Consider the following 27,439-nt stretch of genomic DNA (forward strand, 5'->3'; position numbering starts at 1 on the left):
CCTGGGCCTCAGTTTCCTCATCTACAAAATGGAGTCACTCTGTAAATTGGAGCTGCTGTAATAATTAAACAGCATCTGTGAGTGTCTTAGTCAGGGTGCTATAACAGAATATCATAGACAGGGTGGCTTAAACAACACACGTTTATTTCTCATAGTTATGGGGCCTGGGAAGTCCAAGGTCAGGGTGCCAGCCACTTGGGTTCCTGGTGAGACCCCCTTTCTGGTTTGCAGACGACCATCTTCTCTAGGTGTCCTCAAATGGTGGAGAGCAGAGAGAGAGAGAATCTCTCTCATGTCTCTTCATATAAGGGCACCAATCTCATTTATGAGCACATCCTAAAGACCCCACCTCCAAATACCATCACCTTGAGGATTAGGGCCTCAACATGTGAATTTTGGGGGGACACAAACATTCAGTGCACAGAAGTGATGTACCAGGGCAATGTCATGCATAGAGAAGGTGCCCAGCAGTGTGGACCTGCTTCCTTGTCTTTCAAAGTTTTGCCATCTTTAGGGATTGATGAGAGCCCTGAATAAGTTGGACCATAAACTTCCACTAGCAGCCTGGTGCACAAGGCCCTGTTTCCACGTGGGTGTCCATCTTGCTGGTCTTTATCTTCTCTTCCCTCCCTGAATCCTCTAGGAACGTCTGTCACTGTTCCACTTGACTCTTGGCCTTCCTTATGGAGGTTTTTCCTCTTTAAAAGTCTTGCTGTGAGTATGGAAAGCATACCCATCTCACACAGAGTCTTTTCTCTTCTCCCCCTGCAATTCACAGGGCAGATGTGTGGCTTCTGCTCCATATTCTTTCACTGGCCTGTCTCCTTCAGACAAGATTTGTCTCCCAAACACTGCCAGCAAGAGGGCAGCACCCACCTAGCTTCCCAGAGCTTTCTTACCTTCAAAAATTTAATTAAATGAAAAAAAAATATTGACCTGTTCCAAAGCAGGAGCCTTGAGTTCTAGCCTTGTTTCTGCCACCAATTTGCTAAGTCATTGAACCCTCTGGCCTCAGTTTTCCCATATGTCAAATAAGACAAGAAGGATCGAGTTTCTACGACTCTGTTAGCACTTGACCATATGTGAGTGGTAAAGGGCAGGCATGATATTCCACCTTTTAAATGATGTGGGGTAGTTGCAATGTGCCAGGCACAGTGTTGGGCACTGGAAAGACAGCTCTTGCCCTCAATGAGATCAGAATAGTGTATAGTTAAATTAACAAGAGCAATAGTAATTTATAACTGTGTGAGGCAGGACCCATTTTACAGGGGGAGCAACTAAGGTCTAAAGAGGTTGGGAAACTCGCCCAAGATTACCAAGCCATAAGGCCGTGGAATGGGATTTGAACTCAGACAGCCTGGTTACAGAGCCCACACTCTTAACCACTAAATTCTGGAGTCAAGCCAGAGTGGGAATCCAGGCTCTGGTTCCTTTATCTAAACGCTGCTCGCTAGGGGTTAATCCCTGGGAAACAGCAGGCTCATGAAGATCAGAAGGAAAAACAACGGAAAAAGAACATCTGCCATCACAACTAAACATTTCTTAGAACTGAGAGAAGGTAGGAAGAAAAAGTGAAAGGAGTGTGATCTTAGCTTCTCAGTGTTAAAAGGAAACTTGGACAAATTTTCAGGCCAAAGTAAAAGATACCGCCTCCCTGGAAAGAAACACGCAAGTGTACCTAGGCTTTGGAGTCAGAGAGCTGTGGGTTCAGTTCTTAGCTGCCGCGTACAAGCTGTGTGGCCTTGGACAAATCACTCTGTCTTCCTGAGCCCTAATAAAGGGCACACAGTAAAGGTATCTAAAACAACTTCCTGCAGGTATTTAAAGATGAGTGACAAAAAGTGACTAACTTTTCTTGTCCCCCTCCTTCCTTTGTGTCCCCTTCCCCCCACACTTCTGGCTCCAGGAATCCTGACCTCTGTGAAGAGATGCTGGCATTTCTGGTCCAACCCAAGCCAGAGAACCGTTAAGAAGGGGCCTTCATTCTGAATTCTCTGACTCAACACCGACGTCCCAGCTGCGACATACTGTCACTGATGAGAGACTGGGAAAGGAAAAGCATATATATATATAGATATATATAGATATAGATATATATACAGGAAACACCGCGTCCTTGCACTGCTGCTGGGGCTGGCCGAGCATTCGGCTGACAGCAACAACCAACATCTGAACACCTACATTTCCTTTGCAGACAAATTGAAGAATTGGTGGGATTTTTCAGGAAAAAAAAAGTATAACGACAATAATCCTTTGCTCCCCCCTTTGAAGCCCTGCAGAACAACGAGAGCAAGCCAGACCGCGATGATTGTAGAAGTACCATGAGACCTTGGTTCTGCACGTTACATTTAGTTGGATGAGCATTCCATTTGTTCTTCTCCAGCATCTGTTGCCCACTCGAATGCAAAGGAAAACACTTTTGCAGCAAAGCAAGAGAAGTCGCAGCAGTAAAACACACACCGTCAACCGTTTTCCGAGAAAGAAAGAAAATTCCCCACTTGGAAAGGAGGAGGAGGAACACTGGATTATTATTTTTTGGGTCTTGACACTGGGCTGCAAAATCCACCTTCCTTCCTTCCGCCTCCCCTCCCCCTTGACTCTCACACGTCTTGTCGTCATTTTCTGTCTTGGTTCCCTCTTCCCTCTCCTGCACCCCACACCCCTTACCCTCTGTATCCTGGCCCTGCTGAGGGCCACTGCAGATGACTGTCATTTGAAACGAGAAAGAGAAAAGAAAACGAGAACAGAAAAGCAAGCCACAGGAAGGGAAGTAGACATTGTATGTTTATGGGTTCTCATTATGAAGGTGCAGCTTGTAGGAGATTTGTATGGATGTGCTTTTAAGTTATGTATATTACATATAACAGGAAACAAATATTGAAATAAACAGTGCTGGTAAGTATGAAGCTGACATTTTAAAATTATAACTATCTGACTGTGATTGATGTATCCCAAGGTTTCTAGATCTCACTGAACCGACCCAGCCAAGGAGACCAGGACTCTGGCTGTGGGTGGCTCACAGTAGGAGCTGACAGTTCAGTGTAGTAATACAGTGTGTGGTGTTTGTAATTGGTTGATTGGTGGGGAGAGGCGGGGACCCCCCATGCAGAGGCAGGGGTTTGGCAAGAAGGAAGCAACACAGATGTAGTCTGAGATGCCTTCTCCCCCTGGGCAGTAGCAACCAGGGCCTGGTCTGTGCTCAGACATGGGGTCCAGAGTAGGATTCTGCTGCAGAAATCCCCTGACTCAGTCCCCCTTCCTCCCTAGGGGACTCGCCTCATTCTCTTTTTTTGCCACATCTTGCCTTTCCCTGACTGCATTGTGACAACTAACTTCCAATCCGAAGGGAGCTGACACCCCTGGCTGCCGTAGAGGATGGTGGATTTAACCTGGCTGTCCGAAAATTCCTAGCTGTCTTTTCCTTTACTTCCCGTATTCTGTCTGAATCATTCTCTTCTTCCTGGGCCAAAGCAGCCATGGTAGAGACGGTGAACACAGGGCAGGCCCTGATAGGTCAGAACTGTATTCCCAAAGGCTTTGCCTGTCCCAGAACAAGCTAAGGGTGAAAGGTAGTGTTGCTCAGTCTCCATCTATGTATAAGACCCTCGCTTTGGAGACCTCCCCTTCAGTCAGCATCCAAGCCTGTGCCCTCAGAGTCCCAGAAATTGACTCAAGACCACAGAAGCCCTTGGAGAAGACCCCAACAAAAGCTTGGCATTGACCTCTGGCACACATGGGCTTCCCTGCCACAAGCCACTTCCCTGAGCTCAATGAGTCCCTTTCTGAGGGAGTTCGGCCCCATTGCACTTTAATTTCTCAGTTCCGTCTCACCTCCCTAGGCCTGCTTCTAAAGCAGTCAATAAATTCATTCAACAAATGTTTATTGAGTACCTACTTGTAGCAGTCACTATTCTTGGGCTGAAGAGAGAGTGTGAGGGGTGGGGAGGGACCTGGGAAGTCCCCTGAGCCAGCCTTACATCTCCAATTACAGCTGGCCCCTCTGAGAGCATTTCCATATTCTCTCCAATGTATTGGACGTTGCCCGGGGATGCCTCCCAGACGGCCCCAGCTTGCATATCAGTTACCCTAGGGATGGATATGCTTAGCTGGCTAACCTGAGGCAGGACAAGAAACCAGAAAAGTGTTTGCCTCTGTGGGCAAAAATGGAATGGAGAGCGGGCAGAAACAGGCCTGCACCTGGGGCTCAGCTAGCACAGTCAGCCACACCCCCTGGAGCAGGCTGCTGGCCCACTCCAACTTCCCCTGAGTGTGACAGCACGCTTTCCACGCACCAGGTTCCTTTTACAATCCTGGTAGAGAAGCCACAAAACCTCTTTCCTGCCCTTCTCAACTTGAGAACCCCATTCTTTCTGGGCCAAGAGCTGAAGTGGATCCGCCCGCTCTGGCCCCCAGAAATTTGTCTCAGGCACCCCTGTCCTTGCAGGAACCAGGTGTCCTGAACACACTGGATGCACCTCAGAGGGAGAATATTTGTTCTGGGTTCTGCACCTGCCTACAGACCCTGGGTGTGTGGCCCCAGGGCAGGGATGAAGCGACCAGGCTTAGCTTGTGGGCCAGGATTTGTGCAGATCTCCATCCCACGGGTGCTCTGACCTTCCTTCCATAGAGAGGCAGGCAGTGCCACCAGGGAGGAGGGGAGCTGCAACTGAAATCTAGGGCACTGTTTCCTCCCCATCCTCCTTTTCATAGAGAATATAGAAGTTTGTCTTCTCTGTCTTCAACCTACTTTTCCTTTTTTACATTTCTCGTCCTTTCTGTGCCGCCTCTCCACCCAGGAGACCATGTAGCATAGTGGAAAAATTCCTGGAGGGCAGTCAGGAATTCTGGGTGGCCATCCTGGCTCAGCCCCTAACATACCATGTGACATTGGGCTAGTCTCATCCCCCCTTTTGGGCCTCAGTTTCCCCACTTGCAAAATGAACAGGATAAAGCAGATGCTCTCCAGGGTTTTTTTCCACTCTGCCATCCTACATATCTTTGTTTTCTCTTATTTTGCTTTCTTGGGATCTTTTCCATCTGAGGGTACAGGAAGTGCCAGGACCTGTTTCAGTTTTTGAATCTTGCAAGCACATTCCAAGACTGGCCTGAAATTGCATGAGCAACATCACTCTAAATATTTTTTTTTTTCAAAAGCACCTTACCAACCAACTGCGATGCTGTCCTGTTCCTTTTTACTCACACCCCTCTCTCCTCTCTGGTCCCCACGCTCCCCCACCTCAGTGCTCTGTGCTGTATGCGTGTGCTCTCTGTTCTTGTATACTCAATAAAAGTGAAATAAATGTGTTTGATGCTGAACCACAAACTGCCTTGGTGTCTCTCTCTGACCTTGGCTACTGGTACAACTTGGAATTACAAGAGGGGCTAAAACTGAGGTAAAGAGATCCCAACCTAGAACACTTATTCACCAAAGATTTGCAGCTCCCAATGTGGTCCAAGTCTTGCATTAAGGCTTTGTAGGTACAACAGCAAATAAGACAAAGTCCCTGCCCTCCAGAAACTCACAGACCAGTGGAGGAAACAGATGACAAAAGAGGCAAGCAGTCAAGAGAATTCCAGAGTGATGAGCACCAGAAAGGAAATGCACAAGGGGAGGGGATGGTCACTGAAGGAGACCACTGTAAATCAGGTGGCGGTTTATGGCCTCCCTGAGGAGGTGATTTTTGAGCTGATGAAGAGAAAGATCCAGTAAGGTGAAGAACTTGGGCAAGAGCATTCTAGGCAGAAGGAACGGTAAGCATGTGAGCTCCAGGACACAGAGGAGCTTGGTGTGTAGAGGAACAACATGAAGGAAGGAGGAACAATGTGATCTGTCTTCCCCTTCCGGAAAGAAGAGCACCTACATTGGGTCTCTGCCTACAGCCCCCTCCACGGGAGCCTGGTGGGTAATCCTCAACTTCAGCCTTTGCCAAGTACCTTCACATATGTTGCCATATCCCCACGCATGCCACCTATCCCATTATTGACATCATTTTTCTTTAAATTGACTCTGTAAAACACAAGTTTATTTAAAAAGGAAATGGAAAACTAGTGTCGCTTGCCAAAGAAAGGGGGTCTTCATAAAAACAAATGCAAACATTAAAATTAAAAACCAATGATCTATGTAAAACTTAAGCTCATCCCTTGGACTACGTGAGGTGCATGTACCACACTTTCCTTTTTATTCTACTAAGCAACTCGCCTTAGACCACCTTTCTTTATTGCCCAAAATCTTACACGTGAGAACCACTGCTAATAATGTGCATTTTCTTCCAGTCTTTTTCTACATATATGTATCTTTTCAGAGGTGAAGTCACCTTGTTGTACGTACCATTCTAAGTGCTTTTTAAAACAAATCCTGAGCATTTCCCTGTAATTTCGTATTAGAAATTCATATAGAAATTCAATATTTTCTTTTTAAAGGTAATTTATTAAATGATACAAAATGCTGTGCAGTGAAAGCCATTCCTCAACCCTCTCCAGACTCCTGTCCACTGTCAGAGGCAATTGCTTCCGGAAGCTTTGTGATCCTTCCCTGAATTTTCCCTGTAGGTTTCCTGTAGCTAGCTCATGCCTGGGGTTCTGGAATAGGACTTGGTTTGCAAACATTGGGTACCCACACACCCTGGATCTGCATCTCTGTCTCCCATAAATACAGAGCTGAGATGTTTGGGAGTAACCTAAGGCTGGTTCATCTAGATCAGTGGTTCTCAACTGGAGGATTTTGTCCCCCAGGGAACACTTAGCAATGTCTAGAAGTATTTTTGGTTGTCTCAATTGAGAGGTGCTGCTGGCATTTAGCAGGTAGAGGCCAGGGATGCTGCTAAACATCCTACAATGCATGGGGCAGCCCTCTACAACAATGAATTACCTGGCCTCAAGCGTCAATAGTACCAAGGTTGAGAAACCGAATCTGGATGGACATTCAGCCCACCAGGTGCAGTTCCTGGGCCACCATCTACAGCTTCTGTGCTGTAGTCCATAGTTCAGTCCCCTGGAGTCTCTGAGAAGATGGTGAGCCCAGCTGGAACAGAGAGCTCTGAAACCTGACCACAGAGCTGAGGGCACGATGGGGAGGGGTGGAGAGGGAGCTGAGCTTCATGCAGGAAATGGAACTGACACAAGAGGCTGAGATTGACACGCATGACTGTGACTGATGGAGGCCGTCTCTGGTTAATCCTGCAGCAGCTCATTGTGATTAACCATGACTGCAGGGCCTGGTCTAGTCTGTAACCCACTAACAGATGAATTTTGACTGAGACAGATTGGCATGTCCAGCTGTCCCTGAGGAAGTGTGACAGACAAGCTAAGGAGCAGCAGCACAGGGAGAAAAACAGCCAGTCAGGCCTTGGTTTGGATTCTAACTCCACCACTCTTTGCCTGTGTAACCTCGCTGAGCGTCAGTTTTCTCTTCTGTATGTTGGGAATACTACTGCCTACTTATGAGGGTTAGTGTAAGGATTAGAAATCATATACCAGTGTGGCCTGCCCTATGGATTTTAGACATGCTTAGCCAGCCCTCACAATCACATAAGCCAATTCCTTGCAATAAATATCTTATATATCTCCTGTTGGCTCTGCTTCTTTGCTAGAACCCTGACTGATAGAACCATCCAGCACAGGGCTAGGCCCAAAAATAGAAGCCATTTATTAATACCAAATTACTGCCATTAATTAAATGAATAATATATATACTGAGCTGAGCCTTTGTGCCTGGCTTTGTGTTAGGTTCCAGGGAAACGATGGAGAACAAGGTAGACTTCCCTCCCTCCGGGTGCATTTATAGCCTGACTGAGAGATCATACTAGGCCTGGGCTGCCAGAGAACACTGGGTGATGGTGGCTGGAGGGACTAATGTGTGACTTCGGCTGCTGAGTCTGGTTCTCTCTGGGCTGGGGACTGGGTTTCAGAGGCTCTCCCCTAGGGCTGAGAGTTGTTGGAAGCCGGGACCGGGTGATAACGGGCCAGCTGTGATACTTTCACTCGGATAGAGACTGGCTGACCAGGACCATGACTGAGCATCTGACTGTGGCTACTGGGCAGCCAAGACCTTGACCCCAGCTTCAGTGACCGTGACTGATTGAGACCCAAGAACCATGGCTGGTGGATATGTTTCTGGAGCTGGATATAAAAATGCATCATTTGATGAAAGTTGTTATCCACGGTTCAGGAACTAAAACGAATAACTGAAAGTAGCAAGACGCAACATTTGACGGAGCGGAACCTGCAGGCAGGGACCGTTCCTCCCGCGACCGAGAACTCTGCCGGGCTGCTTTCTTCGTCGCTCCCGTCCGGCGCCTGAGTCGGAGAACTTCCGGTGCGCTTCCGTGGTTGCTGAGCGTGGGGCAAGACCGAAGTCGGTGAGTGCGGCTTCCTGCCCGCTTTTAACTCCTCTGGTTTCGTTGTCGGTGTGGCCCAGCTGCCGCTCTTTCTGGCTCGGGAACACGGAGTGCCCTGAACTAGGACACCTCTCTGGGCGGGCCGCCTCCCGGTCTGTGCGCCGGCGGTGGGACCCTGGTGTCTCTGCAGGCCTTTCGCGCTGAGAAACCGTCACCAGAGACACCGTGGCGAGGACTTCCAAGGGCACCCGGGGTAACTTCGCTTCTCTCCTAACTTTAGACCTTGGGGGCTGGAGACCTTGGCTCCGCTTGACCTGGTTTTGTCCTACTCTCTGTAACTTTGGGTGAGGTGTTTCCCCGAACCGGGCCTTTGTCATCTCCGAAAGGGATATCACGCTTTTGTTATAGAAATGGTTATCAAGCGTCTGATATGTGCTAGAGATACAGAAAGACTCAATTCTCGTGGAGGTGACAGCCTTCTGTTAAACACGTAAAATCCGTGATAAGTGCGATGGAAAGGTCCAGGGCCCCCTGAGAGTGTATCACAGGAGACTTGACCCAGCCCCAGGTCCAGGAGCCTTACTGAGCAAGTGAATATGGAGCTGAGATCAGAATACTGATTTGACAAAGAGGAGAGGGAAAAGTTTTCTATCCAGGAGAGCCTCCTGTTTGAGGGTGAGAAAGAGGCTAGTGTGGTTGGAACACAGCTTATGGGGGGAGCAGTGTATGAAACAAGCTGGAGGAGTTGCCAGGGGAAAGCCCACTTAGGGCTTGTAGGTCATGGGAAGAATTTTGGTTTTCCAAGAGCAGCCTGGGAAGCGGCTTATAACCCCCCTGTGGGGGTAGTAAGTGCGAGTGGTGACATGCTTAGATTGGGACTTTGAAAAGGTCACTTCAGTTATTGGATGGAGAATGGATTGGAGAGGCAAACCCTCTCTGGGTGAGGGATGTGGTAGCTTGGATTAAGGCGGTGGCGGAGAGAAGTGGATGGATGTGACTTTCCGCACTCCAGGGCATTTTCTCTGTGCCAGGCCTCTTGCCAGCTGCTGAAGATATAGTGAAGAGAATTACAGGCTGGTGGAATTAGAATGAAAGGAATGTCATTATCAAGGAGGCGCACACAGATGCCACAAGGGAAAATGGCTAATTGATGAGCAATTATTCTAAGTGCAGTAGCTGTTTATTTAGCAAATGTTTGTTAAGGACATTCTGAATTCAGAGTTGGGAATAGGAAGATGGTGATATAAATTATTTAGAGAGTGGCTTTCAGGCTTTTTGATTGTGACGTACAGTAACAAAGTTTTACATCTTGACCAAGGATATGTATAAACACACAAAGCTTCAGAAAACAGTACTTATCTTTACTATTCATGATGTGCTCTGATTTTTTTGTTGTTGTTGTTGTTCTTTTCACTTAAAAAAATTATTGCTGGGGCCTGCCCAGTGGCACAGCAGTTAAGTGCGCATGTTCTGCTTCTCTGCGGCCCGGGGTTTGCCGGTTCGGATCCTGGGTATGGACATGGCACTGCTTGGCACGCCATGCTGTGGTAGACATCCCACATATAAAGTAGAGGAAGATGGGCACGGATGTTAGCTCAGCCAGGCTTCCTCAGCAAAAAAGAGGAGGACTGGCAGTAGTTAGCTCAGGGCTAATCTCCCTCCAAAAAAACCCAAAAAACATATTGCTGGTTGAGACCCTCTAAATTGAGTTCTTAACCTATTAACAGGTCCTGACTTGCAGTTTGAAAAAAAAAATGCTGATTTAGAGTGAGAGTCATTTGTAGTGTTTTTTGGGTTAAGATGATAAAATATACCCTTACATTTTTTGGAAAAGGGTTGGTCTTCCTTTCCTCACTGTTTTATTTTGTTTTGTGTGTTTAAAATAAAAGGAGTAGGGGCTGGCCCAGTGGCATAGTGGTTAAGTTTGCGTGCTCCCCTTCAGTGGCCCAGGCTCTGGGGGTTCGGATCCATGGTGCAGACCTACACACAGCTCATCAGGCCATGCTGTGGCAGTGTCTCACATACAAAATAGAGGAAGATTGGCACAGATGTTAGCTCAGCGACAGTCTTCCTCAAGCAAAAAGAGGAAGATTGGCAACAGATGTTAGCCCAGGGCCAATCTCCCTCACCAAAAAAATAATAATAATAAAATAAAAAGAGTAAAAAAGAATTAAAGAGGCAGTTGGTCTTCTGTGTGTGAAATTTGGGGTCTTGTTTCTATGTCTGGTTAGACTGGAAGTGCCTGGAGGGCAGTGGCTGTCTTACTCTGTGGATGTTTCTTTTAGTGCCCGGCAAAGGATCCTGGCATATTGCATGCACTCAGTGATTATCTGTTGAATTGAATAGGTAAGTGTCTTGGGACTAGAAGATTGGATAATTGTTTTGTTTAAATTAGTTCATGTTGGAACCATTCTTATAAATACATTGAGGCATTGTCTGCCTGCCTACAGAAGTTTTATCAGTGTGTCCTCATGGGTAGTCCAGGAGTAGATAAAATAAGTGTTCTAAGCTCTTCAAAATACTGATCCTAGGCCAGCCACGCCACCTGAATCCATTCTGGGTGAGTGGTCCAGAGCTGCCACTGACTGTGGTCCCCTTTGGGAAGTTGTTCCACTTCCTGGACTTTAGGTTTTTTATAAATAATAGGATAAAGAGGGGGTTGTGGTTGAATAGGTCTCCACTGCCCAAAGCTTTTGTGACTTTTAGATGCTGAGCACCCACTTTCTACCTTGTGTTCATTTCTGGGCTTTTCCTCAGGCTTGTGGGAAACTGGGTGTGTGCTTGATTGTATCCTCTTTCTCAACTCTTCTGGGAGTCTCCAGCAATAGGTTTTAGGCAGAGTTATAATTTAAGACAGTTTAGGCAGAGTTATAGTTTAGATGGGTCATCCAGGCTTTCTCCACCTTCCTGCTCTGTTGTGAGAGAGAGATCTGAGAGTAGATCCTGAGTGGACAGTGGAAAGAACACTGGCCTGGAGGACAGGGTACCCAGGTTCTAATTTGGGTCCTTGTGTGACCTTGAGTATGTCACTTCTTTAACTGATGTCTTTTTAGCTGTGAAGTGAGTGTTCTTGCTCATTAAACCAAAGGACAAAAATCCTCTTCTCGGGGCTAGCTCCGTGGCCGAGTGGTTAAGTTCGCGCGCTCCGCTGCAGCGGCCCAGGGTTCGGATCCTGGGCGTGGACATGGCACCACTCGTCAGGCCACGTTGAGGCGGCGTCCCACATCCCACAACTAGAGGGACGTGCAACTAAGATATACAACTGTGTACAGGGCGGGGGTTGGGGAGATAAAGCAGAAAAAAAAAAAAAAAAAAGATTGGCAACAGTTGTTAGCCCAGGTGCCAATCTTTGAAAAAACAAAAAAAATCCTCTTCTCTTTGAGTCTCATTTTCTTTATCGGTGAAATGGATGCAGGGTTGTGGTGCGGATTGAGGGAGATAATTATGTCAGGAGTCTAATTCCATATCTGGCACATAGAGAATGCTCAGCCAATGAAGCATTCTTTCCCAAGTTCTGATTAACTCTGATTTATTTCTTTTTCAGCTGTTCTGGAACACAAGAAGAATTCTCCAAAAGGTCACCCACGACTGGTCCCATGGCTGCCATGCAGATGGATCCTGAGCTTGCCAAACGCCTTTTCTTTGAAGGGGCCACTGTGGTCATCCTGAATATGCCCAAGGGGACAGAGTTTGGCATTGACTACAACTCCTGGGAGGTGGGGCCAAAGTTCCGGGGTGTGAAGATGATCCCACCAGGCATCCACTTCCTCCACTACAGCTCTGTGGACAAGGCCAATCCCAGGGAGGTGGGCCCTCGTATGGGTTTCTTCCTTAGCCTGCAACAGCGGGGGCTGATGGTCCTGCGCTGGAACGCAATCCGGGAAGAGGTAGACCTATCCCCAGCCCCAGAGGCTGAGGTGGAGGCCATGAGGGCCAACCTCCAGGAGCTGGACCAGTTCCTGGGACCGTACCCATATGGCACGCTCAAGAAGTGGATTTCACTCTCCAACTTCATCAGTGAGGCCACAATGGAGAAACTGCAGCCTGAGAGCCGGCATATCTGTGCCTTCTCAGAGGTGCTGCCTGTGCTCTCCATGAAGCACACCAAGGACCGAGTGGGGCAGAATCTACCCCGCTGTGGCACTGAGTGCAAAAGCTACCAGGAGGGCCTGGCCCGGCTACCTGAGATGAAGCCCAGAGCTGGAACAGAGATCCGCTTCTCAGAGCTGCCCACGCAGATGTTCCCGGCAGGTGCCACGCCAGCAGAGATAACCAGGCACAGCATGGATCTGAGCTATGCCCTAGAGACTATGCTCAGCAAGCAGTTCCCCAGCAGCCCCCAGGATGTGCTCGGTGAGGAGGAACAGGGCTCTTTGGAAGTGGGCCAAGGGAGGGGTATATAGTAGGGGGGCTTTAGAATATGGGGTACATCTTGGGTTATCTGGTCCAGTGGTTCCTAAACCTGGCTAGGAGGCAGTCTTGCCCAGTACACTTGTTAAAGAAACAGGTGCCCAGACCTTTCCCCTGGAGATTGATTCAAGAGATCTGGGGTGGGGCCCCAGCAGTTTACCTGTGTATCTGTCTATCTATCTAATAAACATCACCCTAGATGAACCTAATACAGACAATCCTGTGTTTGAGAACCGCTGATGTGACCTAACCTCCTGTTTTACCAATTGAGGTCCATAGAGGGAAAGGTTTGGCCGACTGAATGGTTGAAGTGAGACCAGAGCCCAGGGCTCCTGGTTCCCAGGACTCCTACTGCCTTCTCAGTTTGCTCCTGACTCTCTCAAGGTCTTGGCCTCTCTACTGGCTTAGAGCAGGACAGTGGGTTTTTTTAAATTGTTAAAAGTTTTTATCATTGTTTTTCTCCCTTATTACAAAAATAATATATGTTCATCATAGAAGAAAACAAAAATAAAATTCACGTCAATTCCCACCACCGAGAAATAACCATTTTTTGCATTTTGGTGTATTTTCTTTCCATCTTTTTTTAAATATATATATATTTCATTTCAGTCTTTTCTCTATTATATTTCCGTGTATTTCCTTTTATTCTTTTTCTTAATTCAGTTATATGTGTTTGTATATGTTGTTTTACAAAAACAGAATTACATTATATTATTTTATAATCTGCTTTAATACAAACATTTTTCCATACCACTGAAACTGTCGCTTCTCTTTAGTGGCTGCTTATGTTTCATAGTTGTTGAAGCTCTGTCGATGGGCCTTTAAGCTGTCCCTCTTTTCCCTTTTGTAAGTGTCTAATGAACCTCCTTGTGTGTACCTCTGCATACATTTAGGGTTGAAATTGTTGGTCAGAGTGTGCGTTTGCCAGGAGAAGGTTTTGCATCCTGGCCAGCTGGTGGGAGGCCGTGGCCCGTCAATCACCTTTGACAGGGAGTTTAGCAAAGGCCTCTTCCAGCCGCATGGTTGGAGAATGGCATCTTGTTTCAATTTATATTTCTTTGATTACTAGTGACAGCAAACAGTTGTCACATCTTTAGCAGCTATTTATATTTTTTCTTTTACAAATTGTCCAGGTATTTGCATATTTTTCTATTGGCAGATCAGTGAGAAATTTGAATATAAGGCCTTTTATATCATTGGCTCAGCTGATAAAAAGGGACATTTTAATGGGTACATCTTATTGCATTGTGCAGTATTTTCATTTAATAAATAACTTGAAATTCTAGCTTAAAAATGAATAGAAATCCTATTTTCTACCTCTTAAGCAGTTCTTCAAAGTAATCTTGTGAAAAGATCGCTTGCAAGGGATAACTGTGTATCTTCATGACAGCTCTTTGACATTATTTCTGATCTCATAATTTAATTTTAGACTACGTCAGAAATGCGTGAGTTTAAATAAATGCCCTAAACTAACAACCTAAGCAAACTAACCAGGTAAAGCCAACTGAAGAAGGAAATCATTAACTTCTATCATACAAAGAGAATTTGACCATATTTTGAAAACATTGGTCAAACATCCAAAATACCTAGACCAGATAGCTATTCACTCAAATCAAACCTAGTTCCACAGGCCTAGGGACAGGAAAGTAGTTTTTCCAGGTCACTGGAAGTGACAGAGATCAAACACCATACATTTAAAGGGGTATTTGGTGTTGAGTGCATCTGTTCTTTTTATGGCCCACAAGTAGGTATACCACAGAAGCCCTCACTAAATTTGAAGCCAGAGAGAATGTCTCTGATCATCAACAGTATATCCTGGCAACCAGAGACCCAGTTGTTTGCTCAAGGACAATGGCTTCTGTATCATCAGGTCTCTTTGTTTGAGATAGGCATTGGTGGAAATGTGGGAATAACATTTAACTAACATTTTTTGAGTGCTACAGATTGTGACAGGCATTATTCTAAATCTTTACATGTATTATATTGATTCATTTAATCTTCACTGCAGCCCTCAAATAAGGAAATTGAGGCATAAACAGAGTAAGTAGTTTGCCCAGGTTCACACAGCTGTGAGGTGGTGGAGCCGAGATTTGAACCCAAGGAGTTTGGCTCCAGAGCTTATGCTTTTAGCCACCAAGTTGCTGGTAGAGTTAAGTCACAGAGACCTGTGGTTAAACAAACAAAAATAATTTGACTGGCAGGCAACCCTGGAAGAAGTACTTGTGAATTTTCCTGTGCTAGGAGGCTCTAGAACTGTTCCCGCCCAATAGGAAATCTGTTTTATCTTTCCATTGTTCACATTGCCAAGCGTTGGATGTGTCACCTTGGGGAAGTCCCTTGACCTCATCTGTAAAGTGAGGCAAATACCACCTTCCCTGACCAGCCTGTGGAGTTGGGCTGAGAATTACATGGTGTAATGCAGCATTTCCCTGACCCTGGAGCAGATTCTGCATCAGGATCACCCAGGGAGCTTGTTAGAGCTACAGATACTGAGACCCCATCATCTGTCCTCAACCGGGATCTCTAGGGATGAGGCTTTGCTAGCTTTTTCTTTGTGCTGAGGAAGATTCGCCCTGAGCTAACATTGATGCCAATCCTCTTTTTTTTTTTTTTGAGGACGATTAGCCCTGAGCTAACTGCCACCAATCCTCCTCTTTTTGCTGAGGAAGACTGGCCCTGAGCTAACATCCGTGCCCATCTTCCTCTATTTTATGTGGGACGCCTGCCACAGCGTGGCTTGACAAGCAGTGCATAGATCTGCACCTGGGATCTGAACTGGTGAACCCTGGGCTGCCAAAGCAGAATGTGTAAACTTAACCACTGCACCACTGGGCCAGCCCCTCCTCCTCTATTTTTTAGTATGTGGGCCGCCAGCACAGCATGGCCACTAACAGAGCAGTGTAGGTCCCTGCCCAGGAACTGGACCCCGACCACTGAAGCAGAGCACACTGAACTTAACCACTAGGCTACTGGCGCTGGCCCATGGCAGCTTTAATTTTTAACAAGCTCTCCTAGTAATTCTGATGGGCAGCAAAGTTTGAGATCACTTGGCATAAAACCCATGGACACATTTTGTAAACTTTTTACAGCCGGGCAGATACTAGGCGTACCTCTTCTCTTACACTCTGGTTTTGCAGAAATCTAAAACCACAGTTTGGTTTCCCCTGGTTTGAGTTTATAATAGTTTGGCAAACTTTTATTGAGCATCTGCTATGTGCAAAACCCCATCCTAGGTTCTGCAAGAGTGACAAGGATAAAAGGACACCCGTTGCTCGGGTCCAGTGGAACTGATGGCCTTGTAGAGTCAGCTGGTACTCCTCTCTCTCAGGGTCATTTCTCCTCTCTGCACCTTTCAGGTGAACTCCAGTTTGCCTTTATATGCTTCCTGCTGGGGAATGTGTACGAGGCATTTGAGCACTGGAAGCGGCTCCTGAACCTCCTGTGCCGGTCAGAAGAAGCCATGGTGAAGCACCACACCCTCTACATCAACCTCATCTCCATCCTGTACCACCAGCTTGGTGAGATCCCCGCTGACTTCTTTGTGGACATTGTCTCCCAGAACAACTTCCTCACCAGCACCTTACAGGTGGGCAGTCTTTTGGCTGACACCCGTGTGGACAGAAGGAAGGCCAGGGCGTGTGAAAGCACACTCAGGAGGGTCACCTTTTGGTTTCTTGCTATTCTTTCATGAGCCAAAGTTTTCTTTATTTCAGTTTCCTAATCTTAGTTTCCTAAAGTAGGAAACTAAGCTATTTCCTAGTTCTCTGTCTCCTACTCAGTTGTACACTCCGTGATGCCAGAGCTTCTCCTGCCTCACTCCGGAGTGCCTAGCCCTGGGGTCCTAGGAATTTGAATCAGCTCCACCTCTTTGAGTTACTCAGCTCAGGACAGTTTTTCTTTCTCCTTATAGCCATAAGTTGCTGCAACAAGTAGGACAGAGTTTGCTGAGGTTTTTTTTCTTTTTTTGAGGAAGGTTAGCCCTGAGCTAACATCTGCCACCAATCCTCCTCTTTTTGCTGAGGAAGACTGGCTCTGAGCTAACATCCATGCCCCTCTTCCTCTACTTTATATGTGGGACGCATGCCAGAGCATGGCTTGACAAGTGGTGCGTAGGTCTGCACCTGGGATCTGAACCAGCGAACCCGGGGCCACCAAAGCGGAAGGTGCAAACTTAACCGCTGCGCCACCGGGCCAGCCCCAGGACTGAGTTCTGAAGCTTGTTATTCCCCGGGAAACATCTGCAGCTCCTTAGATCTCATTTAAGCATTAAAGTAACTTTGATTTCCTGTTCAAACAAAATGTGCCAGTTTCTGCATAGAGTCTCTGACAGAAAAAGTGAAATTTGCTTTTAACTTAGCAATTAAATTTTCATTATGAGTGGTAATTAGGGAAGAAGCTTCAAAAAACTTAAAATCTCCATCCTGTGCTATTTTCTCCCTTTGCAAACAGATTAGCTTCCTTTATGTTCTTGGGACAGCCTCTGTCACTCACATTTTGTAACTTTCTCAAGTATAGAAGAGGCAGAAGCTGCAAGCTGTCAGTTTCCATACTTTCTGTTCCCTGAGCTGCTTTCTTCTCCCTGTGTGAGACCCTGACAAGGCCTGCGCCTTACAAGGTGGCTAGTCACTAACCTTCCACTCCTGTCCAGGATAAGGGAAGGAATGAAAGTTTGTTAATGCCTGTCGGTTATTAGGCCCCTGCTTGTCACCTTGTGTGAGTTCCCTCATTTAATCTCTCTAGAGCACTGCAAGGCAGGGGGGATTATTCCCATTTTACAAATGTGAACACCAGGACTCAGAAAGGTTAAGTCATGTCATGAGGTCACACAGCTGGTAAGTGGCAGAGTCAGGATTTGTACCCACAGCTGAGTCTTGGTTTAGGGCCTGTGCTTATGACCCTAGGTACTAAATACGATGTAGATCCCCCAAAAAGATTCTTGATTGACGTTAGTGGAGACACCATCAGGGGCCTGTTTCTCAGGTACAGAACACTTTTCTCCAACCAACGTTCTGTTGGAAGAGTCCCTGTGAGCAGTCAGCTGACTTAAAACTCTGGCAGTTGGAGGACTTGTGCAGGCCATGGGGATGAGTCAGTCAAGCTGATAGCTTGAGCCTGGTGTATTCTACTGTAGAAGACTTATAAAACTGCCCTTTTAGTGGCTCCTGATTTAACAGAGAAATTAAATCCCTTTATCCGTCCTCTGCAGAGGAAACCGCCCCACAGTTACTGGGTTGTGGGTTGCAGAGCAGTAGGAAGCTTCAGCCTGCTGAGTAGCCTCTGGCAGTGGCTCTGGCCCACAGGAACATGTGCTGCCCTTGTGATGTGCATTACTTCTGCCGCACAGACATAGGTAGGCCACACTGTGTCGGTGGCTGTCCCCACCATTGTCAGCACAGCCAACAGCTGAGCTCTAATTGCTGAAGCTCTGTTGCCAGCAATGATTTTCGAAGTGGAAAGGGCCCAGCTGGATTGCTAGATACCCAGGTAGGGTCTGCAAAGCTGATGGTTGGAAGAATTCTATCTTTGGACTTTTCACCAAGAAAGTTTGATTTCATAATTTGGAAAAATCTAGGACACATGCCTTTAAAAAAAACACATTAACACGTGTTTTTGAGCATCCTTTCTTTATATACAGCATTCTCTTGAAAGCGTTAAGGAATACATACATATGAGTTAGCCAGGGTTCCTACCCTTAAGGGGTTTGTTCATTGATTTAGTGGGTATTTGCTGAGCACCTGCTGTATACAAGGCTCTGTTCTAGGTCTCAAAATATAACTGTGAGCAAGACAGAGTCCCTGACTTGGAGGTTATATGTTGGTGCGAAAGCAAACAAATGGATTGACCAAATAACTCTGGATAGTAGTAAGTGTTTTAGAAGGCTGTCCTGCCCCTGGTACCATTCCCGTAACTTGGGCCTTTTGGTCTCGTCTACACTGCATCAGAGTTTGTCAGCTTCTAGGCTTACCCCTGTCAGTCCATCTGTCTCCCACACTGTCACCTGAGTTGCTGCTCTAAAATGCAGCTCTGATCTGATATCTGCATCTCCTCATTGCCGAGAAAGTTAAAAGCCCAAACATAGGTCACAAGGTCCATTCTGATCTGGTCCTGACCTGCTCTCCAGCTTCTCTTTCCTCCCCCTGCTCTCCCCCAGCAACTTCCGGTGACAGTGGTCTCCTTGCACGTTCCCAGATGTGCCATGCTGTTTCCTGCCTTCTTTTTTTTTTTATTGTGGTAAAAAAACACAATGTAAGATACCCTCTTAACACATTTTTTAGTGTGCAGCACAGTATTATTAAGTATGAGCACAGCAGATCTCTAGAACTTGTTCATCTGGCATGACTGAAACTTTATACCCATGTTTTGTGCCTTCTTAAGGGAACCTGATTTTCCCCTCTGCCTGGTATGTACTTGTTCACCCTACAAGATGCCCTCAAGCATTCGTCTCTGTGAAGCCATCCCTGATGTCTCTCTCCTTTCCATACTATTAGCCTACTTTGTGCTTGTCACTGTCACATTGCACAGGGTGTGCTTGCTGAAGTTTATATATTGTCTGTGTAACTTCCCCACTGAGCCATGAGCTTTTCCCCAAAACCAGTTTTTTGTTCATCTGGTTATTTTGAACACCTAGTCGAGGCCTAGCACTTATCTTTCTTTGTGTTATCAGATGGAGTCATAGTTCCTGTGGCAACATAATAGATGACATGAATATGATAGGTGTAAACAGTGAAGTCTGACCAAAGGGCATTAGGAGCACCAGAGAGGGATTGGTTAATTCAGACTGGGGTTGAGAGTTGAGAGGATAGAGGATCAGGAATGGCTTTTTTGCAAAGGAAGCCATTTGACCATGAGCTTGAAGGATGACTGAGATTTCAGCAGGCACAAAGTGGAAAAAGCTATGACAAAACTTTTTTTTTAATGGAGAATTACATTGATGCCGTCTTGGCACTGAGAATCCAGTCCCCCACACAGAGGCACTCACTCAGGGTGTTTGTGAGTGAATGAATCAGCCCATGAAAGACTTCCTCAGCCAGCTGCCTGCTCTCCCCACCAGGTAGTCAAGTAAGCGGAACTGGCTTGCTTTCTTAGGAGCTTAAATGGCTACTACCCATGGAGAGGGACTGGTGTTTGTGTGTGTAAGCACTTAAAGACAGCTACATTAGCTTGCATAAAATTAGCCACCTAATGGCCTCTGCTATTAGAGGCCCTTTTGAATAGATGCCTCTGTTTTTTACAAATCCCATGGATTTAGCTTAAATAAAAATTATTTGTTTTACAAAAATAGATACAGTTTTTTCTTTTATTTAAAGCAACTTGAGTCACCATAATTTGTTTAAAACCAATGAAAGGATAATCTGAATTTAATAGTATGTTAGAAAGTGAGTTATGTACAAAATAAGGATTCTTATTGCTGATTGCATAACATTTAGGCATGTAGTCACATAACCTATTTTTTAGTACTTTTAGTCACAATAGGCCATATATGCTTTCTTGCCAATGTTCTAAATGCCAGTGTCCATCTTTAACTCTTGAGGGAAAACACTGGCTCTGACAATGATGTCTATAGCATTTTTATCATAACACCAGCTATGATAAATTTCACGTCCGTACTCCTACACCTCCTGCCATCAGCTATCACTTTCGCATGCTTACTCTGCCCTCACAACAATCCTAAACGTTAAGTGTATAATCCCATTTTATAGATTAAGAAACAGGAACAGAGAGGTCACATAATTTTGCCCAAGATCACCAGAGCTAGTGGATGGCAAGGCTGAGCTTTGATTCTGTAGTGGGCTCCCATATATGATTAAGGCCCAGATGAAACATCCCTAATTCTTTAAACTGGCCTCAGAAGACATGATTCCTACTGCTTTTCACCTTCCTAGTAATCATTGTGAAGTGATAGTCCTGCTTTTAACTTTCTTCTTCTGCAAGTGGAAATAAAATTTTCTACCTCTGGCTAGTTTCATTCTAAGTTGAATAATCATTTGGGAATTAATAAAATTAGGAAATGTCGTCTTTTTGGTCTAGCCAAAAAATAGGATAAGAAGTGACTCAGCTACCTACCTTGATATTTTGAATTTCTCAAGGTGACCTGACTGAACCCAATTTACTTAACCTGGGTTTAAAAGAAAGCTTTCACATTTCTGACTAAAGTAATTTACAGTTTTACAATACACAGACTTAATGATAAAAGTATTAATACCTATTTTTACATTTGAAGAAAAATACCCAATGGGTGTACTTTTAGTTTTAGATAAATACAGTTGTTTGTGAAATGTTATTATCCTATTCAAAAGTGTTTTTAAAATATCCAGGATTAATCTTCCGATATTAAGATGATTCATTTCTCAGTGACCTTAAAAAATGTTTACTTGATTTCACTTTAATAAATAAAATAACCAGATCATTAGTAAGTTTTCTGAAGAAGGTATAAAATTAATCTAAAAACAAGAGAATCAAAATAAATTGTTGCTTGAAAACTCGATACTATCTAAACATTTCCTTTTCTGAATGTGAGTTTTTAAAATATCAAGATTGTAAACAATAGGGCCAAAAATAGGTCAGTGGATACCAAGGGCTGGGCTAAGGGAAAGGTTTGATCACTGAGGGGCAGAAGGAGGGAGTTTTCTGGAGTGATGGAACTGTTCGGCACCCTGACTGTGATAGTATAAGGGCCTTCAGACTCACAGAACTGGATACCAAAAGAAAAAACTATCAACGTGTATCTGTCTTGATGATATCATATAGTGATTGCATGAGTGTTTACATTTGTCAAAACAAATTGAACATTTAAAATGGGAGGATTTAATTGTATGTAAATTACATCTCAATGAAGTTGCTTTTTTGTAAAGGTCAACCTGGCTGTGCCCTGGGTTCTGGAGGCCTGCAGAGGGGACATTTCCAGAAGCACGTGGTCTCCAAGTCCCTTGGCTTCCCACGGGACAATGCTGAAAATATCAAGGATGTATTTAGCCTGTGTCAAGACAAAAAGAAGGTCTTGGTGGGGAAAAATGTTTGAGATTTCCCTACTTGGACTGGATCTTGATCAACATTTATCACTTGCTCAGCATTTATCACTGTCCTCATCTGTACAATGGGAACAGTAATTTCCTATCCTCCCACCTCCCAGGTTTGTAGTAAAGATTAGATTGATAGGTTCCTTAAAAAGGACAAGGCATTTTTCAAATTAGAACCCTTATTTTTCAGACCGAAGGCTTCTGTTATACCTGCCTCTAGTTGATGTCACTCCCAGGCAGTGTTTGAGAATGTGGGTGGGAAGGATGAATGATGAGCATGAGCCCAGCCTGTTCCAACCTCTCACTGCTGGCCATTGCCAAATGCAGGGCAATCCCTGTTTCTCATTCATATCCATTCAGTAGGCATCCTGTGGGCCCTAACTCTCTGCCAGGCCCTGGGCGATATGCTATGTGGGACACTTTAATAATTAGGACTTGATCCCTACTCTGAAGGCATGCAGATCTCTGTGATGCCAGCCCCATGTGAGAAATGCCATAAGGGAAGCTCAGGCACAGTGCTAGGGGAACAGGGGTTATTGCTGTTTCTTTCAGTTTGGGCTTTTTTTTTTTTTGAGGAAGATTAGCCCTGAGCTAACATCTGCTGCCAATCCTCCTCTTTTTGCTGAGGAAGACTGGCCCTAAGCTAACATCCATCCCCATCTTCTTCTACTGTATACATGGGATGCCTGCCACAGCATGGCTTGCCAAGTGGTACCCTGTCCGCACCCGGGATCCAAACCAGCAAACCCCAGGCCGCCGAAGCAGAACGTGTGAACTTAACTGCTACGCCACCCAGCTGGCCCATGGGCTTTTTTAAGAGGCAAGCCACAAGGAGATGGCTTGTGAGCCAGTGGTATTCAGGGGCCTGGTAAATAAGCCATCTCCTTCCCAGAATGAGTCCCTTATTCTGTCCAGCACCATCACATAATTATTGAGGAATTATTTGGTACCAGGCACTGTGCGAAAATGAACCAAAAATGGATTTTCATAGAACCTATGGACTTCTTCATTCTTTTGTTCGTTAAACATCTGATAGATCTGCTTTATGTGTGAGACTCTGTGCCAGGAGTGTGGAATGCAGGTGTGAAAAAGAGTTACTGCTTTGGATTGCTCCTCGTCTCTTTGGAGAGCTCAACAGTAAACGGACTGTTACCTAACTGAGATTGAGGCTATGATCGAGGTCACCCTAGAAGCTGGGGGAGCAGAGAGGAGCACCTGTTCCATCTGTGGTCTGGGAAAACATCCTAAAGGAGGTGATGTCTGAGCTGGGCCTGAGTCACTAGTAGAAATTAGCTAGGTGGAAGGGTGTAAGCAGAGGGAAAAGTATGTGTGGTAGAGGCACAGAAGAGGCAGCACAGCATGTTTAGTAGCTGCTCACTGTGGCTGGAGAGGAGGGACTTTGTAGACAGTAGTACAATTGACCGTGTAAGGAGGGTGAACAGGAAGAGGCTTTTGCTACTTCAGCCAGCAGGCTCCCCAGGACCTCTGAGGACAGACTCATGGGTGTGCAAGGTCGCAGGAGCTAATGCTGCTTGAAACAAGGCTTCTCTGCAATCCGTACCAGGCTCCTCCCCCAGAGTTCAGCTGGCTCCACATTCAGCGCTCCAGGGCAGGCTCCATTAGCTGCCTACAGACCTGCCACTGGCTTCCCTTGCCCTCGCCACCAAGCTCAGAGAGCCCCTCTAATTAGTTATTGATCTGGTATTTTGTTGTGGCTATGCTTCCTGCTCCTGTTGTTAGTCAATTCCCAAGTTAATGAAACCAGATTCTGTAACCTCCCTGTGCCCCTCGGTCACTTATGTCCCTGCTACCATTACAACAAAATGGCTCCAAACAAAGACCACTGAAAATGACTGTCACTCCTCCTGCTAACAGAAAGACAGTGGAGAAGCCTGTGGCATGGGTGTTGTCCTTGGAATCAGCTGCAGATTATGACTGTTGCCTTCGTCAGGTCAAGGCCCCTGGAGCCCAGATCCCTTTCATGGTGGTCTGTGGGCCAGCTCTGGCCTGAGAGTGATGTGGACCCAAAAGCCTCTGCCACCCTCCTGTGCCTATGGCTGTGGGGTGGTCCTGCGGGGAGCCAACGGCTAGTCAGGGAAAAACCACTCCTTCCTTCCTGGATATTTTCCATCCACTCATTTAACTCCTCTCAGCCTGCATTTCCATAAAATAGGCATTCTGGTATCTTCCCCAGGTGTTGTGTGGATCCATTGGGACACTCTGTGAAACTTAGAACACAATGAAATAGTATGAGGAGGAGTAATGGGTTTGCTTATTCTTAGAAGGAGTTGAGATCCAGGACAATCTGGAATTGGGTTTCACATGTAGAGAAAATTGCTCTTCTGCCCCCCTGCCCATGTTTATATTAGATGAAACAGAATTAAAAAGAACATCAAAACAAGGGATTAATATCTAGAATATATAAAGAACTCATAACAACAACAACAACAACAAAAAACCTGATTAAAAAATGACTTGAATAGATATTTCTCCAAAAAAGATATAAAAATGGCCAATAAGCACATGAAAAGATGCTAAACGTCACTAATCATTAGGGAAATGCAAATCAAACTACAGTGATCATTTCATAATATAGGTATGTCAAACCATTATTCTGTACACCTTAAATTTATGCAGTAATATATGTCAATTACATCTCAATAAAACTGGGGGAAAAAACCCACAATGGGATACCACTTCATACCATTAGGATGGCTATTACTAAAAAAAAACCCAGAAAATAACATGTTGGTGAGGATGTGGAAAAATTTTGAAACCCTTGTTCATTGCTGGTGGGAATGTAAAATGGCACAGCCACCCGGGTGGAAAACAGTCTGGCAGTTCCTCAAAACATTAAACATAGATTACCATATGATCCAAGAATTCCACTCTGGGTGTATACCCAAAAGAATTAAAAGCAGGAACACTAAGAAATATTTTTACACCATGTTCATAGCAGCATTATTGATAATAGCCTAATGGTAGAAACAACACAAAGGGCCATTGACAGATGAATGGAAAAGAAAATGTGGTCTCTCCATACGATGCAATGTTATTCAGCCATAAAAAGGAAGGAAATTCTGACACATGCCACGACGTGGATGGAGCTTGAGGACGTTATGCTGAGTGAAATAAGCCTGTCACAAAAGGACAAGAACTGGATGATTCCACTTATATGAGATATCTAGAGTAGTCAAAATCACAGAGACAGAAGGTAGAATGGTGGCTGCCGGAGGGTGGGGGGAGGGGGAGTTATTGCTTAATGAGAACAGGGTTTCAGTTGGGGAAGACGAAAAAGTTCTGGAGATAGAAGGTGGTGACGGTTATACAACAATGTGAATGTACTTAATGCCACTGAACTGTACACTTAAAAATGGTTCAAATGGTAAATATTCTGTTATGTATATTTAATGCAGTTTTTAAAATAATGTAAAAAATGGTTAAATGGTAGATTTTATTTTATGTATATATTACCACAATTTTAAAAAAAGAACATCAAAGACCATTTTTAAGGGGAATAGAAGCCTTAAACTGACAGTCCGGCCCATTTAGATTAGAGCAGCAATTCAGCCACATTGGCTTGGGGTCTGAGGCTTTATGGGATCCAGGGGCTTATAAGCAACCCAAGCCTATCTTAGTACCAGCTGGTGTCCTCTGAGTTGCTACCCAGGTGCCCAATAGATCCTCCCATGGGGCGGGGCCAGAGTCATGGCCCCAGTGGCCTTACTCTCAGTGGGGCATCTCTGCCCAAGATAGTAATTTTCCATTCTAGTCCTGCCCCAGCTTCTCAGCTGGGTTTGGACCTTCTTTCTTGGTTTGGGGGAAGCATAGCGGGTGTCCTGGGCCCATGCCAGCAGCAGCTAATCCACCTGCCCCAGAGAGCTGAGCACCATGAGGAAATTTCCACAGCTTTCCCAGCCCCCTCTGTGTTCCCGGGAGTGACTTATCCTCTGTTCTCTGTAGGTTTTCTTTTCTTCCGCCTGCAGTGTTGCTGTGGATGCCACCCTGCGGCAGAAGGCTGAAAAGTTCCAAGCTCACCTGACCAAGAAGTTCCGGTGGGACTTTGAGGCGGAACCTGAGGACTGTGCCCCGGTGGTGGTGGAGCTCCCCGAGGGTTCGGAGACTGGCTAACTGGGAGTGCTCTCGGCCATGGGAGGCCCCTTCCCACATGGCTGCAGTCCTGGCCTCTCCATTTATCCCTTCCTGCTGGGACCTGCCAGGGCAGCGGTACCACCAGGTTCCGCAAAAATGGAGCCAGAATTCCCTCCTTCACCAATAAATAAAGTTCCTTCAGTGTCAGAGAGGCTGTACTCATCGTAAAGACACATTTGTGGCCTCTCCATCAGCCTGGCCTTGGTGCTAACCTGACTGAATTCCAGATGGGCTCTTACAGAAGTCAGCAGCAACCTACTTCCTTCTGAATGAGAAGAAATTGAACCAAAAGTCCAAGAGAACTGATTGCTTATTCCGTAGGATAGTTAGAAAACAAGAAACCCTGGACTGCCCAGGGGTCTAAGATGTCGGTTAGTGACTTTTTGAAGTTAAGCAGAGAGTAATAGGGAGATGAGCCAGAATTTCTGCCTGCCCCTTGTTGAATGAGAATACGTCACAGAATACGGGGCATATGACCACTCAGGCACCCCAGACCGAGGAGAGCATAACACAGAAGACAGTTGGATTGAGTGACGAGTGGTCTGCTTTCGCTTTCTCCCTCTAAGTCCAATTCTCCTGTCCAGAGGTCCTAGTTGGAAATCTTCCAAGATTGTTGTGGCCGTTGACCTTAGGGGCCTTGCTGGTGCTGCATCCCTCCCACCTGTCTGCTTCTGAGACCTGAGACCCAGAAGTGGGACTTGGAAACTCCCGTATGGCCCCATTCCTCACTAGAGCCACCATGACTCTTTCTGATGGTCTGGAGATTCAACAACAAAGAGAAGTTCTTGCTCTGGGCAGGCTTCTTCAGCCCTGTGAAAGTTCTGTGCCTTTTCTTTAGAGCTCTGGAGAAGACCTGGTCAGCCTAGATCTGCCCAGTCCTGCTGTGGAGCTGTCAGCCCCAGGAGTCATGATGCTCTGGTTTCCTGAGAGTCCTGAGGGTGTGCCCATCATGCATACAGGCTCTGCCACCCTGACCTCAAACTGCTGTGCTGTGACCAGAGTCCTTTGCTGTTCTTTTCCGAGGCTGTGCCTCACAGCAGGTTTCAGAATGAGAATCCCTGTTGGTTAAGACTTTGGTTCCACTTGTTTCCTTGGAGATGTTTTTCCAAGAGCATAATGTATATTAAAGTGACTAAATCCCCTTGTGTGAGTGTCTCTTGTAGTTAATCTGCCCAATTCCCAGAGCAGCCAGGCTGCTGTCCATAGACGCACATCTCCCTCCTGAGCGCCAGGAGACCCTGCCCGGCCTCTACGGTCTCCGGAGGAGGCCGGCAGCCAGCATGGCCTCCTGTTACTAGTGGGGCTCGTGAGGCCGGCGCAGCTGAAGGGAGCGCTGAGGCCTCTCTCTTTATAATGACCACGAGTTTCACCTGCCGTGAAGTTGCAGTGCTTTTCCTCTCCAAAGTCCGTCCATCAGAACCACCTGAGGAACGTGTTAAAGGTGCAGATTCCAAAGAAATTAAGTCTTGATCCATGCTACAACGTGAATGAACCTTGAAGACATTGTGCTACGTGGAAGAAGCC

General features: G+C 45.9%; 2 protein-coding genes across 44 annotated transcripts in view; both read left to right on the plus strand.

Moving 5' to 3' along the window:
• EPB41L1 (erythrocyte membrane protein band 4.1 like 1) overlaps positions 1-5,323 on the plus strand; it is a 117,509-nt gene extending 112,186 nt beyond the window's left edge. For 20 of the 40 annotated variants that reach the window (XM_070485866.1, XM_070485868.1, XM_070485869.1 and 17 more), the window contains one exon: positions 1,907-5,323. In XM_070485866.1, the coding sequence (XP_070341967.1) occupies positions 1,907-1,915 (9 nt within the window). In that variant the 3' untranslated portion in view covers positions 1,916-5,323. The remainder of the gene's footprint in view (positions 1-1,906) is intronic. The other 20 variants (XM_070485842.1, XM_070485845.1, XM_044748058.2 and 17 more) reach the window with 1 other exon arrangement.
• A 2,909-nt stretch (positions 5,324-8,232) lies between these two features.
• On the plus strand, positions 8,233-27,060 carry AAR2 (AAR2 splicing factor). 4 transcript variants are annotated; one of them, XM_014850805.3, is made up of 5 exons: positions 8,287-8,357; positions 10,622-10,682; positions 11,881-12,689; positions 16,103-16,332; positions 25,727-27,060. In XM_014850805.3, exons 3-5 carry the CDS (start codon positions 11,933-11,935, stop codon positions 25,892-25,894), a joined length of 1,155 nt encoding a protein of 384 aa, XP_014706291.1. In that variant the 5' UTR covers positions 8,287-8,357; positions 10,622-10,682; positions 11,881-11,932; the 3' UTR covers positions 25,895-27,060. The 4 variants fall into 4 exon arrangements, with proteins under 4 accessions (XP_014706289.1, XP_014706291.1, XP_014706290.1 ...); XM_044748254.2 differs by having other exon boundaries at positions 8,303-8,589; XM_014850803.2 differs by lacking the exon at positions 10,622-10,682 and having other exon boundaries at positions 8,233-8,357.
• The last annotated feature ends 379 nt before the right edge of the window (positions 27,061-27,439 follow it).

The sequence above is a fragment of the Equus asinus genome, chromosome 15, assembly GCF_041296235.1.
Source record: "Equus asinus isolate D_3611 breed Donkey chromosome 15, EquAss-T2T_v2, whole genome shotgun sequence".
Taxonomy (NCBI): Eukaryota; Metazoa; Chordata; class Mammalia; order Perissodactyla; family Equidae; genus Equus; species Equus asinus.